Source organism: Oncorhynchus gorbuscha, linkage group LG01, assembly GCF_021184085.1.
Source record: "Oncorhynchus gorbuscha isolate QuinsamMale2020 ecotype Even-year linkage group LG01, OgorEven_v1.0, whole genome shotgun sequence".
In the NCBI taxonomy this organism is placed as follows: domain Eukaryota; kingdom Metazoa; phylum Chordata; class Actinopteri; order Salmoniformes; family Salmonidae; genus Oncorhynchus; species Oncorhynchus gorbuscha.
Window position 1 is genome coordinate 22,713,603 of NC_060173.1, and position 23,814 is coordinate 22,737,416.

General features: G+C 44.9%; 1 protein-coding gene across 5 annotated transcripts in view; it reads right to left on the minus strand.

The window, feature by feature from the left end:
* Window positions 1-23,814, minus strand: part of LOC124034742 (SLIT-ROBO Rho GTPase-activating protein 1-like) — a 152,919-nt gene that overhangs the window by 4,852 nt on the left and 124,253 nt on the right. For 2 of the 5 annotated variants that reach the window (XM_046348257.1, XM_046348255.1), the window contains exons 17-21: window positions 23,481-23,705; window positions 20,757-20,836; window positions 15,088-15,268; window positions 6,200-6,337; window positions 621-1,002 (exon numbers count right to left, since the gene is read on the minus strand). In XM_046348257.1, coding sequence (XP_046204213.1) covers window positions 621-1,002; window positions 6,200-6,337; window positions 15,088-15,268; window positions 20,757-20,836; window positions 23,481-23,705 — 1,006 coding nt within the window. Of the gene's footprint in view, window positions 1-561; window positions 1,006-6,199; window positions 6,338-15,087; window positions 15,269-20,756; window positions 20,837-23,480; window positions 23,706-23,814 lie in introns of all 5 variants that reach the window. The other 3 variants (XM_046348256.1, XM_046348254.1, XM_046348258.1) reach the window with 2 other exon arrangements.

Here is a 23,814-nt window from a genome sequence, read left to right on the forward strand (position 1 = left end):
TCATGCTTTCGCACAATGCACACTGCTACAGCCAAGATGTGCTACATTGTTATCAGAGCCCTGATAAGGTCATTGGGGCCTGTGCCAACAAAGTATTACCATGCAAACACTGACGCTGCTTTGTAATAATGACTTTCTATTTTCTGTTCTGACACGTAGCACCCGGACCAAATTAACAGCTTTTGTAACTGTACGTGACTGTGCGGAACATTATAAAAATAGGTAGTCTCAAAAGATATTTTACTCAACATCAATGTCCCAGAATCTGTGTTTGAAGCTATTTGATGCTGTAACAGAAACAAACATTGTATTTTTGATATTCTACTAGTACTGACGTTGCCGATAGTAGTTTTTTTAAAAGAAAGTTTTGTTGCAATGATCGTGATATGTGGTCATCTGCTCTCCCCTACTTTAGTCTACTTTAGCTGACTGAATTTATTGTAAGTCACTCTAAATAAGAGCGTCTTGATAACTATAAAGAAAAACTAGATTGTGAATGTGTTTGGGAGTATTGTGACAGAGGTGTTCAGTAGTAGCAGAACTCAGAGTAAGCAGACTAACTAGGTTGACAGGGCTGCTGGTGGAGGGAGGTGCGCTCGTCCCGCGGTTCTGGCGCTGACCTGTGCAATGGTCTCCGGATCCAGGGGCTTGCCACCACCGTGCAGGTGGGGGTCCTGGAACACGGCCGTGTACTGGCCCGAGCTTGTGGAGCGTCGAATGGGCGGGCTCTCCATCTTCTTCAGTGACTCGTGGCGGCTGATGTTGGTCAGGCTGCCGTGGCCTGTTCGGCGCCGGTGCTCGGGGCTGTTCATGGGAAGCTGGCCGTGGTTACGGCTCCGCAGCAGGTCCCGGGGGCTGAAGGAGTGACCCAGAACTGGGGAGCCCATCTCAGGCGTGTGAGCCTGGCCACCGTGGATCTGCTGGGAGGGTTGCACCATGCAGTTGACATCATTAGGGCGTGCCGGGGGGCGGCGGGAGGGGGGCTCCGTCCTCTTCTTATGCCTGCTGGGATATGGGAGAGGGCGGGAAGAGACAGACAGACACTGAGGTCAAGTCTATGGGTTTTAGCTAAACCTTAGAAATGTTGCAGTGTCTGTAAACAGCCGTGGTAATGTAGTCACACAGATTCTTAGTCAGTATGGGGTAATGTACAGTCACACAGATTCTTAGTCTGTATGGGGTAATGTACAGTCACACAGATTCTTAATCAGTATGGGGTAATGTACAGTCACACAGATTCTTAGTCAGTATGGGGTAATGTACAGTCACACAGATTCTTAGTCTGTATGGGGTAATGTACAGTCACACAGATTCTTAGTCAGTATGGGGTAATGTACAGTCACACAGATTCTTAGTCAGTATGGGGTAATGTACAGTCACACAGATTCTTAGTCAGTATGGGGTAATGTACAGTCACACAGATTCTTAGACAGTATGGGGTAATGTACAGTCACACAGATTCTTAGTCAGTATGGGGTAATGTACAGTCACACAGATTCTTAGTCAGTATGGGGTAATGTACAGTCACACAGATTCTTAGTCTGTATGGGGTAATGTACAGTCACACAGATTCTTAGACAGTATGGGGATATAGACTCTAGACAGAGTTGTTGAAGACTTCTGTCTGAATGTAGTGTTCATACATAAACCTATATGTCAGTCCTAGTTGCTTGTTCTGAGGCAGGGCTCCAGCTGCAGCACTGTGAGGCCTGCAGGCTGGGTCTTTATCTGAACCTTTAGCCACACAGTGCCCCCTTGCCTGCCCCCCTGCCTGCCTGGGATAAGGTTCAGCTGGCTCAGCATTAAAGCTGTCCTCCATCTGAACCTGCTGTCTCAACACACCCTCCTGACTGAACATAGATATACACCTGACCTGCCACACACATCCCTTACGCATGGCACGCACACAGAGACCTAGTAGCACACAGGCACACTCACGCACGCAGGCACACATACCACGTGGTTAAACTCTTAGATTATTGATACCAACAGAATAAGAACAAGTCTTTGATATGAATTACTAGTCTGCAGCTAGGAATTCGGCATCATTGAACGCGAAGACCGAGAACTTAGTTTAGCCCACACCCCCCTATCATTTCTTTGGAACCATGTCTACTTTGTTTGTATGATGTATTTCTGTGAGTACAGGGTTAGTAAATAAATTATTTTAAGACAATTGATGCATGTATGACTCATAGTGAAGACTGGGCTTGTGCAGATGACCAACAATTTACGACGTTTGGAATGAGACTAAGGTAAATAATAATTCAAATTGATCAGATATTAAAATATCTGAAAGTTATATTAGGAAAATTATAACTTTGTAATCTGAATATGTTCCTTGGTGCCCAGACTTCCTAGTTAATTACAGTTACATGATTAATCAGTTTAATCGCGTCATAATAATTACAGAGAGTTATTTGATAAATAAGTCTTCAGTTTTAATGATGCCAAAGACACAACAATCACTACTGGGGCTCTGATAAGACCCTGCTCTGCTCTGCATATTTATGAAACCCAGCCTAGCACTTTCTCTGACCAGGGCCCATTAGGCCCTGTTCAAAAGTAGTTCACTATAGGGGGGCATTTGGGACACAGCTCAGGAGACAGCCATAATGTTTCATCCCCCTACCTAATCAGCACCAAATGTGATAGGCTGCCTGTCTGGCAGCAGTGTCGGAGGATGATATGATAAGAGAAATATATAAAGATATTTAACCATAGAGGGATAACAATTTACGATTGTTCCAGTGGATATACTCTGAGGAAAAAGTTCATTGAAAGATGGTTATGAGAGGAGATTGTGAGGGGATACAAGTATTTTGAGGATTTGATAAAGGGTGATAGGGGACTTTTTCATTCACTAACTGTTTTTGTTCGGTCTTTTTTAATTCTTCAATAAACCATTGAGAGATTAATTTTTTTGCCTCACCACTAACATAATATCAAACTAATATTCCCTACACAACACCAGGCAGAAACCCTAAATCAATTAATTGTTATGCAACGACACAGAAACGGACAAATAACATCTACTAAAGGTGTTTAACATTTGTCCAAATGTGTATTGTTGCTCTAGCCTGGTCCCAGATCTGTTTGTGCTGTATAGCCAACTCCTTCAGTCATTAACATGCCACAAGACCATAGTAGTCGGCAAGTCAGCACAAACCGATCTGGGACCAAGCTACCTGCACTGTACTTCCTGTCTCATATCCCAAAACCTTTATCTCCATCAAGTTTTTATTCATGAGTCATTCAGGGCTCCCGAGTGGCGCAGCGGTCTAAGGCACTGCATCTCAGTGCTAGAGGCATCACTACAGACCCTGGGTTGAATCCTAACTGGCCGTGATTGGGAGTTCCATAGGGTGGCGCACAATTGGGCCAGCGTCGTCCGGGTTTGTCCAGGGTAGGCCGGGATTGTAAATAACAATTGGTTCTTAACTGACTTGCCTAGTTAAATAAAGGTTAAATAAACAATAAAAATTAATCTAGCAGCTATTCATCCCTTAATCATCCTTCCTAGGCGTGTTTCAAGTCTCAGTCTAATTCCTGCCTAATTAACACGGTCTGTCTCAGCCAACGTCATTAAGAGTGGCGATTCATCATGGAGCTAAATATGGGACTTAATGTGTTTTGATACAGATGGAGGACTGACTGGGGATTTGTGGAGTAAACAGGTGGAGGGGTAAACACGTGGAGGGGTAAACACGTGGAGGGGTAAACACGTGGAGGGTTAAACACGTGGAGGGGTAAACACGTGGAGGGTTAAACACGTGGAGGGGTAAACACGTGGAGGGTTAAACACGTGGAGGGTTAAACACGTGGAGGGTTAAACACGTGGAGGGGTAAACACGTGGAGGGGTAAACACGTGGAGGGGTAAACACATGGAGGGGTAAACACGTGCATGGACTCTTCATAACCAGTAGGGGGAGTAAGATCACACAACTCAATCTATGGACAGGCTTACAGAAAGGAAAACAACTGCTACCGTACAATCTACAGACAGTCATTAGGTACTTACAAACCATATTATAATATGAATCATGACTGCCGTGTTTTCCATACTATTGATAATGTCATACAAAAGCAAACCAGATAATACAATAATGTTCGCTGGTTGACTACAATTCTAGGCTGTAATTACTGCTGTTGTATAATAGAAATGCTGTAAATTCGAGTAGAAGGAGAGATATCTAAATAAAGCCAAAGATATGAATGATTCAACAGTGCTGAGCCAGGTCTGCATAGAACAGTAGAGAGGGAAAGAGAGAAAGAGAGATGGTGGGAGGGTGGGGAGAGAGGGAGGGAGGGAGGGTAGGAAGAGAGGGAGGTAGGGGTGATAGAGAGGGAGGGATGGAGGGAGGGGTGGTAGAGAGAGGAAGGGGGGTAGAGAGAGAGAGGAAGGGGGTAGAGAGAGAGAGGAAGGGGGGTAGAGAGAGAGGGGGGGGGTAGAGAGAGGGGAAGGGGGTAGAGAGGGGGTAGGGGGGTAGAGAGGGAGGCAGAGGGGAGTAGAGAGGGAGAGGGGTAGAGTTTAAGGGAGCAGGGAGTATAGATTAAGGGAGCAGGGAGTATAGATTAAGGGAGCAGGGGTAGAGACAAAGGGAGCAGGAGGTAGAGACAAAGGGAGCAGGAGGTAGAGACAAAGGGAGCAGGAGGTAGAGACAAAGGGAGCAGGGGGTAGAGACATAGGGAGCAGGGGGTAGAAACAAAGGGAGCAGGGGTAGAGATAAAGGGAGCAGGGGGTAGAGAGAAATGGAGAAGGGGTAGAGAGAAAGGGAGCACGGGGTAGAGAGCAAGGGAGGGAGGGAGCACGGGGTAGAGAGAAAGGGAGGGAGGGAGCAGGGGGTAGAGAGAAAGGGAGCAGAGAGTAAGGGAGCAGGGGGTAGAGAGAAAGGGAGCAGGGGGTAAAGAGAAAGGGAGCAGGGGGTAGAGTCAGAAAGTAGTCCTGGCTCAAGGGATAGAGGGGTGCCAGGGGTAGCAAGGGAGGGTTAACAAGGAATGGAACTCATAGCTAGTCAAAAGTATGATTCATTAACATTTCTCCAGCAGAGAGAGAGGTGAAGTGAGCAAGCATTTCAATAAAACACTATCTAAACTTACAGGGCTGATGCCAGTGACAGATTTCTCAAGGTTGCCTACTCCGTCACACAAATTAGAATGCAGCAATGAACAGAAGAACGAGTGAGAAAATACTGTAGCTCTCCCAGAAGCCTTTACAGTCTCTGCCAAAAAGATACGCCAGGAGTGTGTGTGTGTGTGTGTGTGAGTCTGCCCTAGATTGCTCTGAGAATGACAACTATGAAATAACCACTCTAATGTATTTACACCCTGATGTTGACTGAAGCCAACCATCTGAAAATGGACTTAGATTATCCACTGACTGGGACAACTCATCATCAACAATGATTCTATTGGCCATTAGGCTGAGAGTAGGAGCGCTGACCTAGAATCAGGTCTGCTCTGTCCATATCATTTTTTCTAAAAAAGCTGATACTATATCAGCTCTCTCCGTGTTTAGCTGACAGGTTTAGCGGACATTGTGGATGACCCTGCATGTAAAATGACATCTGGTCCTTCTCATGTAGACTGACTAACTCCAGTACTGTCCCTCAGTGTTAGTCATAAGGTACAGGTACACACAACTGTTTTTCCTCTCTTGGAATTCATTCTAGATTCATCTCCATTCCAGAATGTTTAAAAATGTTTTTGTTTTTTTAGTAGTTGACCACAGAGCACAGTGGACTAGGTGGTGGTAGGGCACCCAGACCCACCCCCTGGCAGCCAGAACCAGCCCCTGGCAGCCAGACCCACCCCCTGGCAGCCAGACCCACCCCCTGGCAGCCAGAACCACCCCATGGCAGCCAGAACCCCCCCTGGCAGCCAGAACCACCCCCTGGCAGCCAGAACCACCCCCTGGCAGCCAGACCCACTCCCTGGCAGCCAGACCCAGAAAACAGGCAGTTATTGGTTTGGCTGTGTTTCATTAGCGAGATACCTGAGAAGATTCACAGTGAGACGTCAAGGTGTGCTGTTCCAGTAGGCTAGGGTGTGTGTGTCATGCAATGTAAAACAGAAATGCTTGTCTTGTTGGACAAGTCCAAGTTGTCCCCCCCATGTTTCAGTCCATATTCTTCTGTTTGGTGCTTAATAAATACTGCCTCACTAGGTAAGGTAGAGGTGAGATGTGGTCGAGCTCACCTGCCAATGTAGGCGTCAGTGATCCTGGTGTCAGTAGGAGAGCTCATGTCTTTTCCTGAACACTTGTCCTCAGCTCCATGGCCACTGCTGGCCTCACTGTCAGCCTTCTGACTAAGCGTGTCTGAGAAATTATCATCCCTGTGACACACACACACATACACGCACACATAAACGCACACAGACACACACACGCACACATACACGCACACAGACACACACACGCACACATACACGCACACAGACAAGCACACATACACGCACACATACACGCACACAGACACATACAAGCACACATACACGCGCACATACACACACACACACATACAAGCACACATACACATACACATACACGCACACAGACACATACACGCACACATACACGCACACACATACACGCACACAGACACGCACACATACACGCACACAGATACAAGCACACATACACGCACACAGACACATACAAGCACACATACACGCACACATACACATACACAGACACATACACGCACACAGACACATACACATACACGCACACATACACGCACATACACAGGCACATACACGCACACAGGCACATACACAGACACGCACACAGACACATACACATACACGCACACAGACACATACACGCACATACACATACACGCACACAGACACATACACAGACACGCACACAGACACATACACGCACATACACGCACACAGACACATACACGCACATACACATACACGCACACAGACACATACACAGACACACACACAGACACGCACACAGGCACATACACGCACACAGACACATACACATACACAGGCACATACACAGGCACATACACAGGCACATACACAGACACACACACAGGCACATACACGCACACAGACACATACACGCACACAGGCACATACACGCACACAGGCACATACACGCACACAGGCACATACACGCACACAGACACATACACGCACACAGGCACATACACGCACACAGACACATACACAGGCACATACACACACACACAGGCACATACACGCACACAGGCACAGACACATACACGCACACAGGCACATACACGCACACAGGCACATACACGCACACAGGCACATACACACACACATACACGCACACAGGCACATACATGCACACAAGCACATACACGCATACATACACGCACACAGGCACATACACGCACACAGGCACATACACACACACATACACACACACAGGCACATACACGCACACAGGCACATACACACACACACACAGACACGCACACAGGCACATACACATACACACACACAGACACGCAAAAGAAGACAAAAAGACAATCCGGCAAAAGTCCAAGCAATGTTTTTATGCAGCAATAATTTAGAAGTCATCTGATACCACAGTGAATAGTTTATAAGATGAAGTCATCTGATACCACAGTGAATAGTTTATAAGATGAAGTCACCTGATACCACAGTGAATAGTTTATAAGATGAAGTCACCTGATACCACAGTGAATAGTTTATAAGATGAAGTCACCTGATACCACAGTGAATAGTTTATAAGATGAAGTCATCTGATACCACAGTGAATAGTTTATAAGATGAAGTCACCTGATACCACAGTGAATAGTTTAGAAGATGAAGTCATCTGATACCACCGTGAATAGTTTAGAAGATGAAGTCATCTGATACCACAGTGAATAGTTTATAAGATGAAGTCACCTGATACCACAGTGAATAGTTTATAAGATGAAGTCACCTGATACCACAGTGAATAGTTTATAAGATGAAGTCATCTGATACCACAGTGAATAGTTTAGAAGATGAAGTCACCTGATACCACAGTGAATAGTTTATAAGATGAAGTCATCTGATACCACAGTGAATAGTTTATAAGATGAAGTCACCTGATACCACAGTGAATAGTTTATAAGATGAAGTCACCTGATACCACAGTGAATAGTTTATAAGATGAAGTCACCTGATACCACAGTGAATAGTTTAGAAGATGAAGTCATCTGATACCACCGTGAATAGTTTATAAGATGAAGTCATCTGATACCACCGTGAATAGTTTATAAGATGAAGTCATCTGATACCACAGTGAATAGTTTATAAGATGAAGTCATCTGATACCACAGTGAATAGTTTAGAAGATGAAGTCATCTGATACCACAGTGAATAGTTTAGAAGATGAAGTCATCTGATACCACAGTGAATAGTTTAGAAGATGAAGTCATTTGATACCACAGTGAATAGTTTAGAAGATGAAGTCATCTGATACCACCGTGAATAGTTTATAAGATGAAGTCATCTGATACCACAGTGAATAGTTTATAAGATGAAGTCATCTGATACCACAGTGAATAGTTTAGAAGATGAAGTCATCTGATACCACAGTGAATAGTTTAGAAGATGAAGTCATTTGATACCACAGTGAATAGTTTAGAAGATGAAGTCATCTGATACCACCGTGAATAGTTTATAAGATGAAGTCATCTGATACCACAGTGAATAGTTTATAAGATGAAGTCACCTGATACCACAGTGAATAGTTTATAAGATGAAGTCACCTGATACCACAGTGAATAGTTTATAAGATGAAGTCACCTGATACCACAGTGAATAGTTTAGAAGATGAAGTCACCTGATACCACAGTGAATAGTTTATAAGATGAAGTCATCTGATACCACAGTGAATAGTTTATAAGATGAAGTCATCTGATACCACAGTGAATAGTTTATAAGATGAAGTCATCTGATACCACAGTGAATAGTTTATAAGATGAAGTCATCTGATACCACAGTGAATAGTTTATAAGATGAAGTCACCTGATACCACAGTGAATAGTTTAGAAGATGAAGTCATCTGATACCACCGTGAATAGTTTAGAAGATGAAGTCATCTGATACCACAGTGAATAGTTTATAAGATGAAGTCACCTGATACCACAGTGAATAGTTTATAAGATGAAGTCACCTGATACCACAGTGAATAGTTTATAAGATGAAGTCATCTGATACCACAGTGAATAGTTTAGAAGATGAAGTCACCTGATACCACAGTGAATAGTTTATAAGATGAAGTCATCTGATACCACAGTGAATAGTTTATAAGATGAAGTCACCTGATACCACAGTGAATAGTTTATAAGATGAAGTCACCTGATACCACAGTGAATAGTTTATAAGATGAAGTCACCTGATACCACAGTGAATAGTTTAGAAGATGAAGTCATCTGATACCACCGTGAATAGTTTATAAGATGAAGTCATCTGATACCACCGTGAATAGTTTATAAGATGAAGTCATCTGATACCACAGTGAATAGTTTATAAGATGAAGTCATCTGATACCACAGTGAATAGTTTAGAAGATGAAGTCATCTGATACCACAGTGAATAGTTCAGTGCATTGAGTTCAGTCAAGTATTCCTAACTAGCCTCTCCTCCAGGCTCATGTTGACTTATAGGCCTGGATCTATTATCCTTCCATTAGAAGTGGAGTGTCCAGGGCTGCCAGGCAGCATGACCAAAGCCAGCTGTATGGGTTAGCTCAGTGGGCTGCGTGCCTGACTGAGTTGAGCACTAGCTGCATACACTATAGATGGTGACTGATCTTATCAGGTGGTAGCAATCAGAGCTGCTTAGTAGCCACAGAGCCTGGTGGAGTGGGGAATAATGGACTGGACAATAAACCACACACACCTAGGTTTGCAAAGTGCAGGAATATTACCGGTCATATACTAATGTTACTAGTGAACTACTGGAATCTTTCAGAAAATTCCAGTAACTTTGGTAAATTACCGGGGGTTTGCAATCCTACACACACCACAGATTACCGACCATTTCAAATCCCACCGTACCTTCTCCGCCATGCAATCTGGTTTCAGAGCTGGTCATGGGTGCACCTCAGCCACGCTCAAGGTTCCAAACGATGTCATGACCGCCATCGATAAGAGACAGTACTGTGCAGCCGTCTTCATCGACCTGGCCATGGCTTTCGACTCTGTCAATCACCACATTCTTATCGGCAGACTCAACAGCCTTGGTTTCTCAAATGATTGCCTCGCCTGGTTCACCAACTACTTCTCTGATAGAGTTCAGTGTGTCAAAACAGAGGGCCTGTTGTCCGGACCTCTCTGTGGGGTTGCCTCAGGGTTCTTGGGCCGACTCTCTTCTCTGTAAACATCAATGATGTCGCTCTTGCTGCTGGTGATTCTCTGACCCACCTCTACGCAGACGACACCATTCTGTATACCTCTGGCCCTTCTTTGGACACTGTGTAAACTAACCTCCAGACGAGCTTCAATGCCAAACAAATCTCCTTCCATGGCCTCCAACCTCCGCCTGTTAAATGTAAGTAAAACTAAATGCATGCTCTTCAACCGATCGCTGCCCGCACCTGCCCGCCCGTCCAGCATCACTACTCTGGACGGTTCTGACTTAGAATTTGTCGACAATTACAAATACCTAGGTGTCTGGTTAGACTGTAAACTCTCCTTCCAGACTCACATTAAGCATCTCCAAACCAAAATTAAATGTAGAATCTGCTTCCGATTTCGCTACAAAGCATCCTTCACTCATGCTGCCAAACATCCCCTCGTAAAACTGACCATCCTCGACTTCGGCGATGTCATTTACAAAATAGCCTCCAACACTCTACTCAACAAATTGGATGCAGTCTATCACAGTGTCATCTGTTTTGGCACCAAAGCCCCATATACTACCCACCACTGCGACCTGTATGCTCTCGTTGGCTTCTGTATGCTGTATGCTCTTCCTTTGGCCGCCTTTCCTTCCAGTTATCTGCTGCCAATGACTGGAACGAACTGCAAAACTCACTGAAGCTGGAGACTCATCTCTCCCGCATTAGCTTTAAGCACCAGCTGTCAGAGCAGCTCACAGATCACTGTACCTGTACATAGCTCATCTGTAGATAGCCCATCCAACTACCTCATCCCCATACTGTATTTATTTATTTATCTTGCTCCTTTGCACCCCAGTATCTCTACTTGCACATTAATCTTCTGCACATCTACAATTCCAGTGTTTGAATTGCTATATTGTAATTACTTTGCCACCATGGCCTATTTATTTCCTTTTCCTCCCTTATCTCACCTCATTTGCACACCTGCTCTTTCCATGACACAGACTGACCAGGTGAATCCAGGTGAAAGCTAGGATCCCTTATTGGTGTCACTTGTTAAATCCACTTGATTGTGAATGTGTGCCATTCAGAGGGTGAATGGGCAAGACAAAATATTGAAGTTCCTTTGAGCGCGGTATGGTAGTAGGTGCCAGGCACACCGGTTTGTGTCAAGAACTGCAACGCTGCTGGGTTTTTCCACTCTCAACAGTTTCCTGTGTGTATTAACATCCAGCCAACTTGACTGTGGGCATTGGAGTCAACATGGGCCCTGTGGAAAGCTTTTGACACCTTGTAGAGTCCATGGCCCAACGAGTTGAGGCTGTACCGAGGGGGGGGGGTATTCAATATTAGCAAGGTGTTCCTAATGTTTGGTAAAGTCAGCGTATATCACACTGAATTTTTTTAGTAGTGATATCCGCCCATTAGTACCTGAGTTAGACCAGGAATGCACAATCCCTCCATCAGTGAACAGACTGTCCGCAATAGGCTGAGAGAGGCTGGACCGAGGGCTTGTAGGCCTGTTGTAAGGCAGGTCCTCACCAGATATCACCGGTAACAACGTCGCCTATGGGCACAAACCCATCGTCACTGGACCAGACAGGACTGGCAAAAAGTGCTCTTTTCTGACGAGTCGCGGTTAGCTCTCACCAGGGGTGATGGTCGGATGTGTTTATCGTCGAAGGAATGAGCGTTACACTGAGGCCTGTAACATGGAGCGAGATCGATTTGGAGGTGGAGGGTCCGTCATGGTCTGGGGCGGTGTGTCACAGCATCATCGGACCGAGCTTGTTGTCAATGCAGGCAATCTCAACGCTGTGCGTTACAGGGAAGACATCCTCCTCCCTCATAGGGTACCCTTCCTGCAGGCTCATCCTGACATGACTCTCCAGTATGACAATGCCACCAGCCATACTGCTTGTTCTGTGCATGATTTCCTGCAAGACAGGAATGTCAGTGTTCTGCCATGGCCAGCGAAGAGCCCAGATCTCAATCCCAATGAGCACATCTGGGACCTGTTGGATCGAAGGGTGAGGGCTAGGGCCATTCCCCCCAGAAATGTCCGGGAACTTGCAGGTGCCTTGGTGGAAGAGTGGGGTAACATCTAACAGCAAGAACTGGCTAATCTTGTGCATTACATGAGGAGGAGATGCACTGCAGTACTTAATGCAGCTGGTGGCCACAACAGATACTGACTGTTACTTTTGATTTTGACCCCCCTCTTTGTTCAGGGAGACATTATTCCATTTCTGTTAGTCACATGTCTGTGGAACTTGTTCAGTTTATGTCTCTGTTGAATCTTATGTTCACACAAATATTTACACATGTTAAGTTTGCTGAAAATAAACGCAGTTGACAGTGAGGACGTGTCTTTTTTTGCTGAGTTTATATCCCCTCCACACACAACTTGTTCAAGAACAGTATGCTTGGCCATGCTTCAGGACATCTGGCTGTAAATTCTCAGGGTCATTCCTTTAACTAAGAAAACAGCCATCAGCCCCGGCACCTCCCCCAGTGAATTATTGATACAGGCACATGTAGGGACAGCTGGTAAAGGACCTACAACACTAACGGAGGGGGAGAGCTTTAAACATGCATTTCTCTGGCTAGCTACTAAACAATGTCTCTCTCACCCTCTTAACCTCTTAAGCCTAGCCCTGTTTACTGCCCCTAATGGAGGAATTGGGTACCCATATAAAACAGGATACATTTTTGTCAAAAGTTGCTAATATATGCATATAAAAAATATTATCGAATAGAAAACACTCTAAAGCTTCTAAAACCGTTTGTCTCTATGTAAAGCAGAAGTCTCAGGGCATGCATTCTCCCAAAATCTCTCTTGTTATGGAAAAAGTTGGCCCAACTTTGACGTCATCTTAAACGCCTTCCCAAACAACTACCGCTCTGGGAACAGTTCCTACGTGTTCAGCGCGAAGCCTGCTTTCAATGGGGCTTCTCATTGTGTGAATCGTGTGCTCACGAGACGTTGAGCGTGCCGAAAGGTCTCGGTCACACGAAAAAAAAGTGTACGTTTATGCTCGCTCTGCTCCCGCTCTCTCTTTTCTTCAGGATCAATTACAAGACGTGTGTGTTTCGCTTCGTCCTCACAGTTGCTGTACACCTTTATAACATGTTAAAGCTTAATTATGAACATAGTTTGACAAGTTTACTCGACATATAATATATAATTTCGACGTTTTGGTGCGCATCCACTTGAATTTTGCTTACATTTCGACCGAAAAGTGGCTATTTTGAGAACCGAAAGACGCAGACTTGAAAACTAAACGCTGTTTTGGTAAGTATAATCCCTTCCAGGTCTTTTGATGGAAGAACAGCAAAGGTAAGGGAATATTTATGTGTTAATTTTGGGTTTCTGTCGACTCCAAGATAGAGGAGGCATAATGATACATTTGGAGCGCCGACTCCTAGTATAGCCTAGTAAACGCAAACTGTAACATTAAAAATAAATGTAACACAGCGTTTGCATTTAGAAGAAGTGTATCTTCCTATACATATGTAAAACATGCATATTTAGTCAAAGTTTATGATGTGTATTCCTTGTTAGCTGATGTTATCTGCCGGAGCTATTTCATTTCTCCTGACATTTTAGTAGCATTTTTTGAACGATGCGTCATTGTAAACAGAGATTTATGGATATATATTGCAGATTATTGAAAAAAAATGAATGTACTGTGTATCATGTTATATTACTGTCATCTGATGAAGATTTCAAAAGGTTAGTGAAATGATTTTTTTTTAAATCCTGCGTTTGTTTTGTTTGCATATTTTTTCCTACTTGGCTATGCTAATGAGCTATGTCTGCGGTGGTGGTTTGACATAAACATGTACTATGTTTTCGCCGTAAAACATTTTAGAAATCTGACTTGTTGCCTGGATTCACAACGAGTGTAGCTTTAATTCAATACCCTGCATGTGTATTTTAATGAACGTTTGAGTTTTAACTAATACTATTAGCATTTAGCGTAGCGCATTTGCATTTCCAGAGCTCTAGATGGGACGCCTGCGTGCCAGGTAGAAGCAAGAGGTTTTAATGAGGGTGTAGCTCCACCCCATTAGGCATGGATCATTGCCTGGGCAGGGAGACGGTTTCCAGTGTGAAGGGGCGCTTGGGGTTTGTCACACAGCCCCAGAGCCTTGGCTCCTCAGTCATTGTTAGTAAGAAAAAGCCGTGATTAATTCAGAGGAAGAACATTAAAGATGGACGGATGTTGTCACTTTCACTTTGAAAAGGAACCCCAAATGGGATTAAGGGAGGGTGGATCTTCTCTGTTAAGAGTGAAAATCAAATGCTAAATACAGTGTGATTGAGTGGCTGATTGGTCAGTTACGTGAGTGAGCAATAGCTTGAACAGGACGCAAGTTGTAATGAGGAATCCTCTTCAAGGAAGTGGAACAAATTTACTGCATACAAGAGTCCTCTCTAAACAGCAGTCTCATGTATTGTTAAGGGAGTTGTGGTCTAGACTTCACGGATGAGGACATATTGGAGAGCAACTACAAATCCTGCCCCACCAACGAATCCTGTGCAAAACCACCTGTAGAGTCTTTAAAAATCATTGATTTAATTCAACATATTAATTCAACATATTGTTATGTCTCCAGATGTATTTATATTACCTGTCTCACCTGTCCATATCCTTATTCCTGTCCGAATGGAATAAGAATATGTAGATAATAAATGTGCCAGTGTTCTTCTAGAAGCTGTGTGTGTGTCTATGGGCTGCATACTCACATGTCCTGCACCACGATGTACTGGTGAGGTACCAGGCCGTCAATGCCGTTGTGCCGTCCCTCCCACCAGTCGTCCGATGCCCGCTGGTACAGCAGCAGGGAGGCGCCCTTCTTGAAGCACAGCTCTCGGGCAGAACGTCCCACGTAGTCAAACTTGGCAATTGCTTCGATGGGCTCGCCCTCTGCAGAAGAAAACGAGGGACACACAGTCAGGTATGTCAAACTGAAGGCTGATAAAGTACATGAAGGAATCCATTTTCCTTTTAGCAGAGCGGTGTCATCAGAGTATAAACATTATGTATGTCCGAATGATGTCACAAATGGGTCTGGTATTATTGATCTGAGATTGAAAGCAGCAGCAGTCAGTCAAGTTTAGTTAGTGTCAATAACAACCGAGCTACACACATAGAACACCCTGGACAACAGGCCCTGAAGGCCCTGAACAGGGATGATTATAGCTCTTAGTGAAAGGAGATCTATACTGCTCAGTACACAGTATGTTAGCTAGAGTATGGACCTCTGCTGAGGTTAGACTGCGACAAGCTGTCACAAAAACCTATGGAGATTCTGCATGGGATGTCTGAGTGAGGACAGTGTTTATAAGGTAAACCCAATACAAACACTGTCATCTGCTTTTTGTTGCGAGTGTCTGTGTTGGGAGTACATTACCACACCACATATTATTTAAAATGTTGTTAGAAACCTTTAACAGTCAGTATCACACTAAGACATACCCGTTACTGCTGGCAGGTGAGCTAAAAACATCAAGGAACAGTCATATGGGCCCTTTCCTCTTAGGTGGTGCCAGCCATGACTCTCGACCAATGGCGATACAGCAATCGTCAATGGTTAGCTTCCTCCCACCCCCAACCCCATCCACCCCCAAGAACATCCAACCACTAGAATTCCTCAAGTCAGACAGGGGGTCCCTGCCTTTCCCTGCTGCTCCTCACCACAGCAAAGCTTCCTCGATAAGAGTTATCAGTGGAGAAGCACCACAGAGCTCAGATAGCAGGAAACCAGAGCAGGATGTGTGAAAACCACCATGACATTCTTTTCACAGAAACAACTCAGTGAGATTCCCTGATGAGCATCCTGGTGAGAGGAGCAGTGGAGAGGACAGTGATTCCGAGATAACATGTATCCTGGTTCTCTTGTTTTTTATCCCTCTCCCCCTCTCTGCCGTGGGGAATGACACGGGTGTTGTGGAGTCAATGAGACATGACAGACAGGAATTTGATCTCTGATTTAATGTTAATTTTATAGTGTGCAAGCTCATAGACAAGGACACTCATTGAAGTGCGTGCACACAAAAATAGCTGGACAGAAAAAGTAAGAGGTTCTGATATAACAGCAGTGCAATGTAGGATGTCGTTATACCCCAGTGGACTAGTCCCATGGCTCGCTCTGCTCATGCATGTGAATAGGGATCACCACCTTGGAGTGAGATACGGCAATAATCGATAGAGTGAGAGGCAGAAATCAGCAGCTAGGCAGCCCCAAATAATTCTCTCTCGCTCACTCTGAAAATAAATCTAAGATCCTGCTTATCTGCTACAGGACATGATGAGCAGAGACAGATTTTTTTTTTTTTGGGGGGGGGGTCATAGGGGAAGAGAAATGACATGTTCAGTGTTTACTGAACTGGGTAAAGAGAATGCACTACTCCAACACCCTATAGTGTTTAACCAGCAGAGGGAAGGAACATCAATGTATTGACAGAGCGAGAGAAATGGGCATCTAAAAAAAGACAGTCACGCTACGATGTCACTGCCAGTTGTTACAAGAGTTGACGGAATGCAGGTCATTAAAATTGAGTACTGTCTGTAGCATGTGAAAGAATTAAGGCACACTCGGAAGTTCCAACCATTTTCCCCCATGTGATGCATGTGTTTCCTATCACACACACACACACACACACACACACACACACACACACACACACACACACACACACACACACACACACACACACACACACACACACACACACACACACACACACACACACACACACACACACACACACACACACACACACACACACACACACACACACAAGTTCTGTAAATGTGGCTTCTCCAGTTCATCCATAATGGGAGTAAATGGGCTTTAACACACCAGGAGGGCTGAGAGGAGAGGGCTTGGCCTTATTGGCTGGTTACAAAAGGTGGATGATACAACAAGAGCTAACAAAGACATTGAAGCCTTGAAGACAACTAGGATCGAACATTGACATCATACCGCAAAACTGTAAATCTGAGTAAGATCCTAAGTATTTTCAACCACTAACTGAGGACAATAGGTCTGAATGGGCTTCAAGAGCCCACAGGGAATGGCAATAACATCAGGGTCAGAAAGGCTTTCCGCTCAACCCTAACAGGGTGACAATATTTGGACCAATACCATGGTAGCCCGAGTTAGGTTCATATGGTTTATTAGGCCTGCTTGTCCATAATTAATTGCTTTGCAATGGATATCTGCCATGTGTGTTAACTACATGTTCTAGTCTGTACCATCAGGTGCCATTCATTAGGAAAAATAGTTTTTGTTATTGGACATGTCCAAGCAGTCAGTCCCTCCCCCGTTTCATTGATTTGTCTTCCATTTGGTGCCGAATAATCACGCCCCAGGTGTCTTCATTAGTTAGAATGGACATACATGTGTCTGACTCTGTAAGAGGGTGTGCCAGCAAAGCTATGTAACGAGACGTGATGGTTTACATTTCTATCCTGGAGCTCATGTATAAATGATGTATAAAGACTGATGGTGAATGATGAAAAGGACAATCTAAAAACACTTTCATCCCTAAAGGGAAAGGAGATGGGATTGTGCCTGTTATTATGATTAGGCTACTAATGTGTGTTTTTATTATTACTATGGAACCGGGTTGGGCTCCGTTGTAGACTAGACAATGTGGACGGCTACAACACAACTTTGAACGTTTTTGTAAAGTTTTTTGTTACGTAGTTGTACAGCATTTTTGTAAAATGAAAGAATTCATACCCATTGACTTATTTCACATTTTGTTGTATGTATTACAGCCTGAATTAAACATGAAATAGATGTTTTTCTCTCACCCATATACACATAATACTCCACAATGATAAAGTCCTTCTGGGTAAGTCTCTAAGTGCTTTGATTACTTGGATCGTACAATATTTGCACATTCTTTTAAAAATGATTCAGGCTCTGTCAAGTTGATTGTTGATCATTGCTAGACAGCCATTTTCAAGTATTGCCATAGATTTTCAAGTCGCTTTAAGTCAAAACTGTGACTAAGCCACTCAGGAACATTCAATGTCGTCCTGGTAAGCAACGCAGTGTCTACACTGGTTCAGTGTATATTTGGCATTGTGTTTTAGGTTATTGGGGCGGCAGGTAGCGTAGTGGTTAGAGCGTTGGACTAGTAACTGAAAGGTTGCAAGATCGAATTCCCGAGCTGACAAGGGAAACATGTGTCGTTATGCCCCTGAACAAGGCAGTTAACACACTGTTCTTAGGCCGTCATTGAAAATAAGCATTTGTTCTTAAGTTCTTAACTGACTTGCCTAGTTAAATAAAGGTAAAATAAAAATTGTCCTGCTGAAAGGTCAATTTGTCTCCCAGTGTCTGTTGGAAAGCAGACTGAACCAGGTTTTCCTCTACAATTCTGCCTGTGCTTAGCTCTATTCCATTTATTTTCATCCTAAAAACAACTCCCTAGTCCATGCCGATGACAAGCATGCCCGTAACATGATGCAACCATCACCATGCTATATGAAGAATAGTACTCAGTGATGTGTTGGATTTGCCCTAAACCTAAGGCTTTGTATTCAGGACAAAGTACATTTCTTTGCAGTTTTACTTTAATGTATTATTGTAAACAAGATACATGTTTAGGAATATATTTATTCTCTACAAAATTTCTAAAGGCAATTTAGCTGTACAGCGTTTTTGTAATATTTCCCTGAGAAACAACCAGTTTCTGTCCTATTCAGCCAACCTGACCCCTCTGTAGCCCATGGAGGAGGAGAGTCAGTTTATTTGATTTGGAACAGACCAACTCCATCGCACCCCCCTCGTCTGAGACCGGGTCCAACAGACCAGATGGAAGAGCAGACGTCTCAACTCACACTTTTTACTTAGTTTTAGAAGTATATAGTTCCCTGGCCTGCAGTGCAGTCTCTCTGAGGCAGGAGCGAGTGAGGCCTATCACATTAACACATGCTGAAGTCGTTTAAAAGCATAGACAATACAGATGGTATTATAGACATAATCATTCATCATCATTACTCCCCACTCATATTTGGAATTCAAAATAATTCCCCAAAAGTATTTATATGCTGGGTATATTTGAGTGACCAACCCATAGGATTAGGGCTCATTCAAATACTATCGGCTAACCCCAAAACTTAAAGATCCCTCATCACATTACCCGAGGGGGTCCGGAGGAAGAGCCCACCAGGTGTCTGGCGGGGAGGTGCTGCCATCACTGTGTGGCCCAGGTCCCATGGGGTGTTGGCGATACAGCAGGAATTAGAATATGAATAGATGCCCACATCTCTGGAGCCCAGTTCCCCTGCCCCTCCAAGGTCATTCCATTTAGCAAGGCAGGATTATCCACACAGGCCAGTGGGCTCTTGGTTTAACCCTCACTAGACCACAGCACAGACACTGGAGAAAGTCTGGATTTAACCCTCGCTAGACCACAGCACAGACACTGGAGAAAGTCTGGATTTAACCCTTGCTAGACCACAGCACAGACACTAGAGAAAGTCTGGATTTAACCCTTGCTAGACCACAGCACAGACACTAGAGAAAGTCTGGATTTAACCCTTGCTAGACCACAGCACAGACACTGGAGAAAGTCTGGATTTAACCCTCGCTAGACCACAGCACAGACACTGGAGAAAGTCTGGATTTAACCCTCGCTAGACCACAGCACAGACACTAGAGAAAGTCTGGATTTAACCCTTGCTAGACCACAGCACAGACACTAGAGAAAGTCTGGATTTAACCCTCGCTAGACCACAGCACAGACACTAGAGAAAGTCTGGATTTAACCCTCGCTAGACCACAGCACAGACACTGGGGAAAGTCTGGATTTAACCCTCGCTAGACCACAGCACAGACACTAGAGAACGTCTGGATTTAACCCTCGCTAGACCACAGCACAGACACTAGAGAAAGTCTGGATTTAACCCTCGCTAGACCACAGCACAGACACTAGAGAAAGTCTGGATTTAACCCTCGCTAGACCACAGCACAGACACTAGAGAAAGTCTGGATTTAACCCTCGCTAGACCACAGCACAGACACTAGAGAAAGTATGGATTTAACCCTCGCTAGACCACAGCACAGACACTAGAGAAAGTCTGGATTTAACCCTCGCTAGACCACAGCACAGACACTAGAGAAAGTCTGGATTTAACCCTCAGTAGACCACAGCACAGACACTAGAGAAAGTCTGGATTTAACCCTCGCTAGACCGCAGCACAGACACTAGAGAAAGTCTGGATTTAACCCTCGCTAGACCACAGCACAGACACTGGAGAAAGTCTGGATTTAACCCTCGCTAGACCACAGCACAGACACTGGAGAAAGAAAGTATGCTTTTCCCATGACGTTCACATCTGGTATGTCATTACATCATAGGGTTACAAGGGTGCCTGGTTGAAGGGTACTCACCATCCTCACTGGTATGCGTCTCAGTGCCTCCCTCATTGTCCACCTCCTCTATGGCCCCATGCTCACTGTAGGGACTCTCACTGTGGGGGGAGAGAAGGTCAGAGGTCAGGGTTAGGGGTCAGAGATTATAGGTTGAGGTCAGGCTACCATGGATACAATTGTACCCGCTACTCAATTTCATCCATCCTCAGCGTGTATCTTGTTTAAAGTGGATTCCCCTATTTGCCTCCTTTCCTTCTTTGGCAATGATGTGACACTACTGGACTGGTGAAAGCAAATACCTGGTAGTAGTATGCACTAACATAGATCTCATCTATCAAAGACTTTTAGTGTAGATCAGGGGTGTCAAACTCATTTATCCCCACAGCCTGCATTCAGTCTTCACCGAGGTTTGAAGGGCCGCTGTTAAAGGGGGCAGAACGCACCGATTCCGCATGTGTTTTTCTGTTGCTCATTAAGAAAAACAAGATTTGGGTCTTGGGGTGTGGTTCGATGTGGGTGTGCTATGTTTGCATATCTTACCCTGGCAGTTACTGTCGTTTGTCTCTCCTGAGTCACGGTAGCAACAACCTAGCCACTACCACAAAAGATGCTTGCGAATGGGTTTATAATTTTGGAATATTGACAAGTGCCAGTTGGGATTCAAGTGTGCATCATGTTAGTTGTCATTTTGGCCAAAAGAGTAGCAGACTGAAGTGGTCCCACTCAGGAAGTGGCCCCTGCATAAAGGGATTAGGGACCAAATAGCATTGCCCACGTAGGGTAGCCTAGTGGTTAGAGTGTTGGACTAGTAACCTGAAGGTTGCAAGTTCAAACCCCTGAGCTGACAAGGTACAAATCTGTCGTTCTGCCCCTGAACAGGCAGTTAAACACTGTTCCTAGGCCGTCATTGAAAATAAGAATTTGTTCTTAACTGACTTGCCTAGTTAAACAAAGGTTTTAAAAAAATTGTCTTAAGTAAACAAGTCTGAGTCCGAGCTCCTGTGTAATGGACAGGTCTGTCTCACTGACTTGACTTTAGATATTTTGAGATGCACCTACAGCCACATTGAGAGGCATCCACCGACTATTTGCAGCCACCGACTACCAAATGGAGGGCATCATCAGTATTCCCATGACACAGGCTAGATGCTGTTTATCGCTTTTCAGACGTCCCTGGCATTAATGCCCCTTACATCTACCACAGATTTCCTCCAACTGGCACTTAGCGCCGCTTCCCAGGGTAACACACCACAGCCACCCGTCTCACCCCCGGGCGGGGGGTGGGCGTGGGGGTGGGGGGGGGGGGGTGGAGAGACGACAACAAATCTTCTAGGTTTGATGTGGCTCGGTCAGGGATGGTGTCCTGATGGCTGTGACAGGTGATTATCTCTGGCGGGGCAAAGGCTTACGCTCTGCCAAGGAACAGAGAGAGAGAGACGTGCTCTTCAGCGGAGGAGACAGGCTCTCCTCACATCTGTGGTGATCACAATTATGGTGATCGATTCAGTCAGTGTCATTTCATCAAGGCAGATATTTAAAGGTCTGATACAGAAAAGAGAGCTGTATCCTGTCATATTGTCTCACCATGTGCACTTTAATCATTTAGCAAAATTACCTGCGTTAACTAACGACGTATTGAGACAGCTACAGATACCACTGCAGTGCAGACACACACATACTGGCAGCATGGAGTATTATGTCTCATATGAAGGGATATTTGGCTGCGAGCCTGAGCTACGATACACTCACAGGATGGGAATGAGAAAAACACCCCTACTGGCTCCCCAGCCAACACCTCAGTGAAGAGCTACGATACACTCACAGGACGGGAATGAGAAAAACACCCCTACTGGCTCCCCAGCCAACACCTCAGTGAAGAGCTACGATACACTCACAGGACGGGAATGAGAAAAACACCCCTACTGGCTCCCCAGCCAACACCTCAGTGAAGAGCTACGATACATTCACAGGACGGGAATGAGAAAAACACCCCTACTGGCTCCCCAGCCAACACCTCAGTGAAGAGCTACGATACATTCACAGGACGGGAATGAGAAAAACACCCCTACTGGCTCCCCAGCCAACACCTCAGTGAAGAGCTACGATACACTCACAGGACGGGAATGAGAAAAACACCCCTACTGGCTCACCAGCCAACACCTCAGTGAAGAGCTACGATACACTCACAGGACGGGAATGAGAAAAACACCCCTACTGGCTCCCCAGCCAACACCTCAGTGAAGCTGGTCAAAATGACATCATTGCAAGTCGCCCGCATAGTTTCACTAATGAATAACCTCTGACTTCATCGAAGGGCGACCCTGCTCAGTCAATCATCTCACAGGGTGCTCACGGGTCAGGGACCTTCTGGAATATCAGACAAAATACCATTCCAGAAATGGAAAGCCTGAGAATTGAACACATCTATTCACACAATGAAGAAAAATCATGAAATGTCAGATTAATTGCTGTTTGGAAATTAAACGTAGATTCAAATGTATTCTTCTGTACATTTGTCACAAGGTGTTGCCCGGCACATGTTTAGCCACTGTCATACAAATTCTCATTTGTAGACATGGTCATGAAAAAGTAATGGAATTTATAAAGTGTCTAAAAGCAAGAACCCTGACCAGTAGTCTCTGCCGGCCATGCCCTTCTCACACACCCTGCTCAAATCATGCAGCTCAATCGTTCAGCTCACCAGTTGCCTTTCTAGTAATTATATTTCTATGTTCAGCTCACCAGTAGTCTTCCCCGGCCATGCATTTCTCGTAGACGGGCCCGTCCAGCTCCTTGGTGTCGGGGAAGATGGTTTCGTGGTGGATGATGATGGTCTTGATGATCTCGTTGACGTGTGCCTGGCACAACACCTGGTCCTCGATGTTGGGTGTGGGCATGAGGGTGGGCCCGAAGCAGATGGCCAGGTTATAGGGGTCCATCATGTTCTCATCGCTGTACTGGGACAGGCTGGGGGGCAGAGGGGGGACGGGGGAGACGGAGCAAAGAGAGGGTGAGTGAGAGTGGTAGAGGGAGCTAGACAGAGCGAGAGATAGGTGAGAGATAAAGGGTTTACATA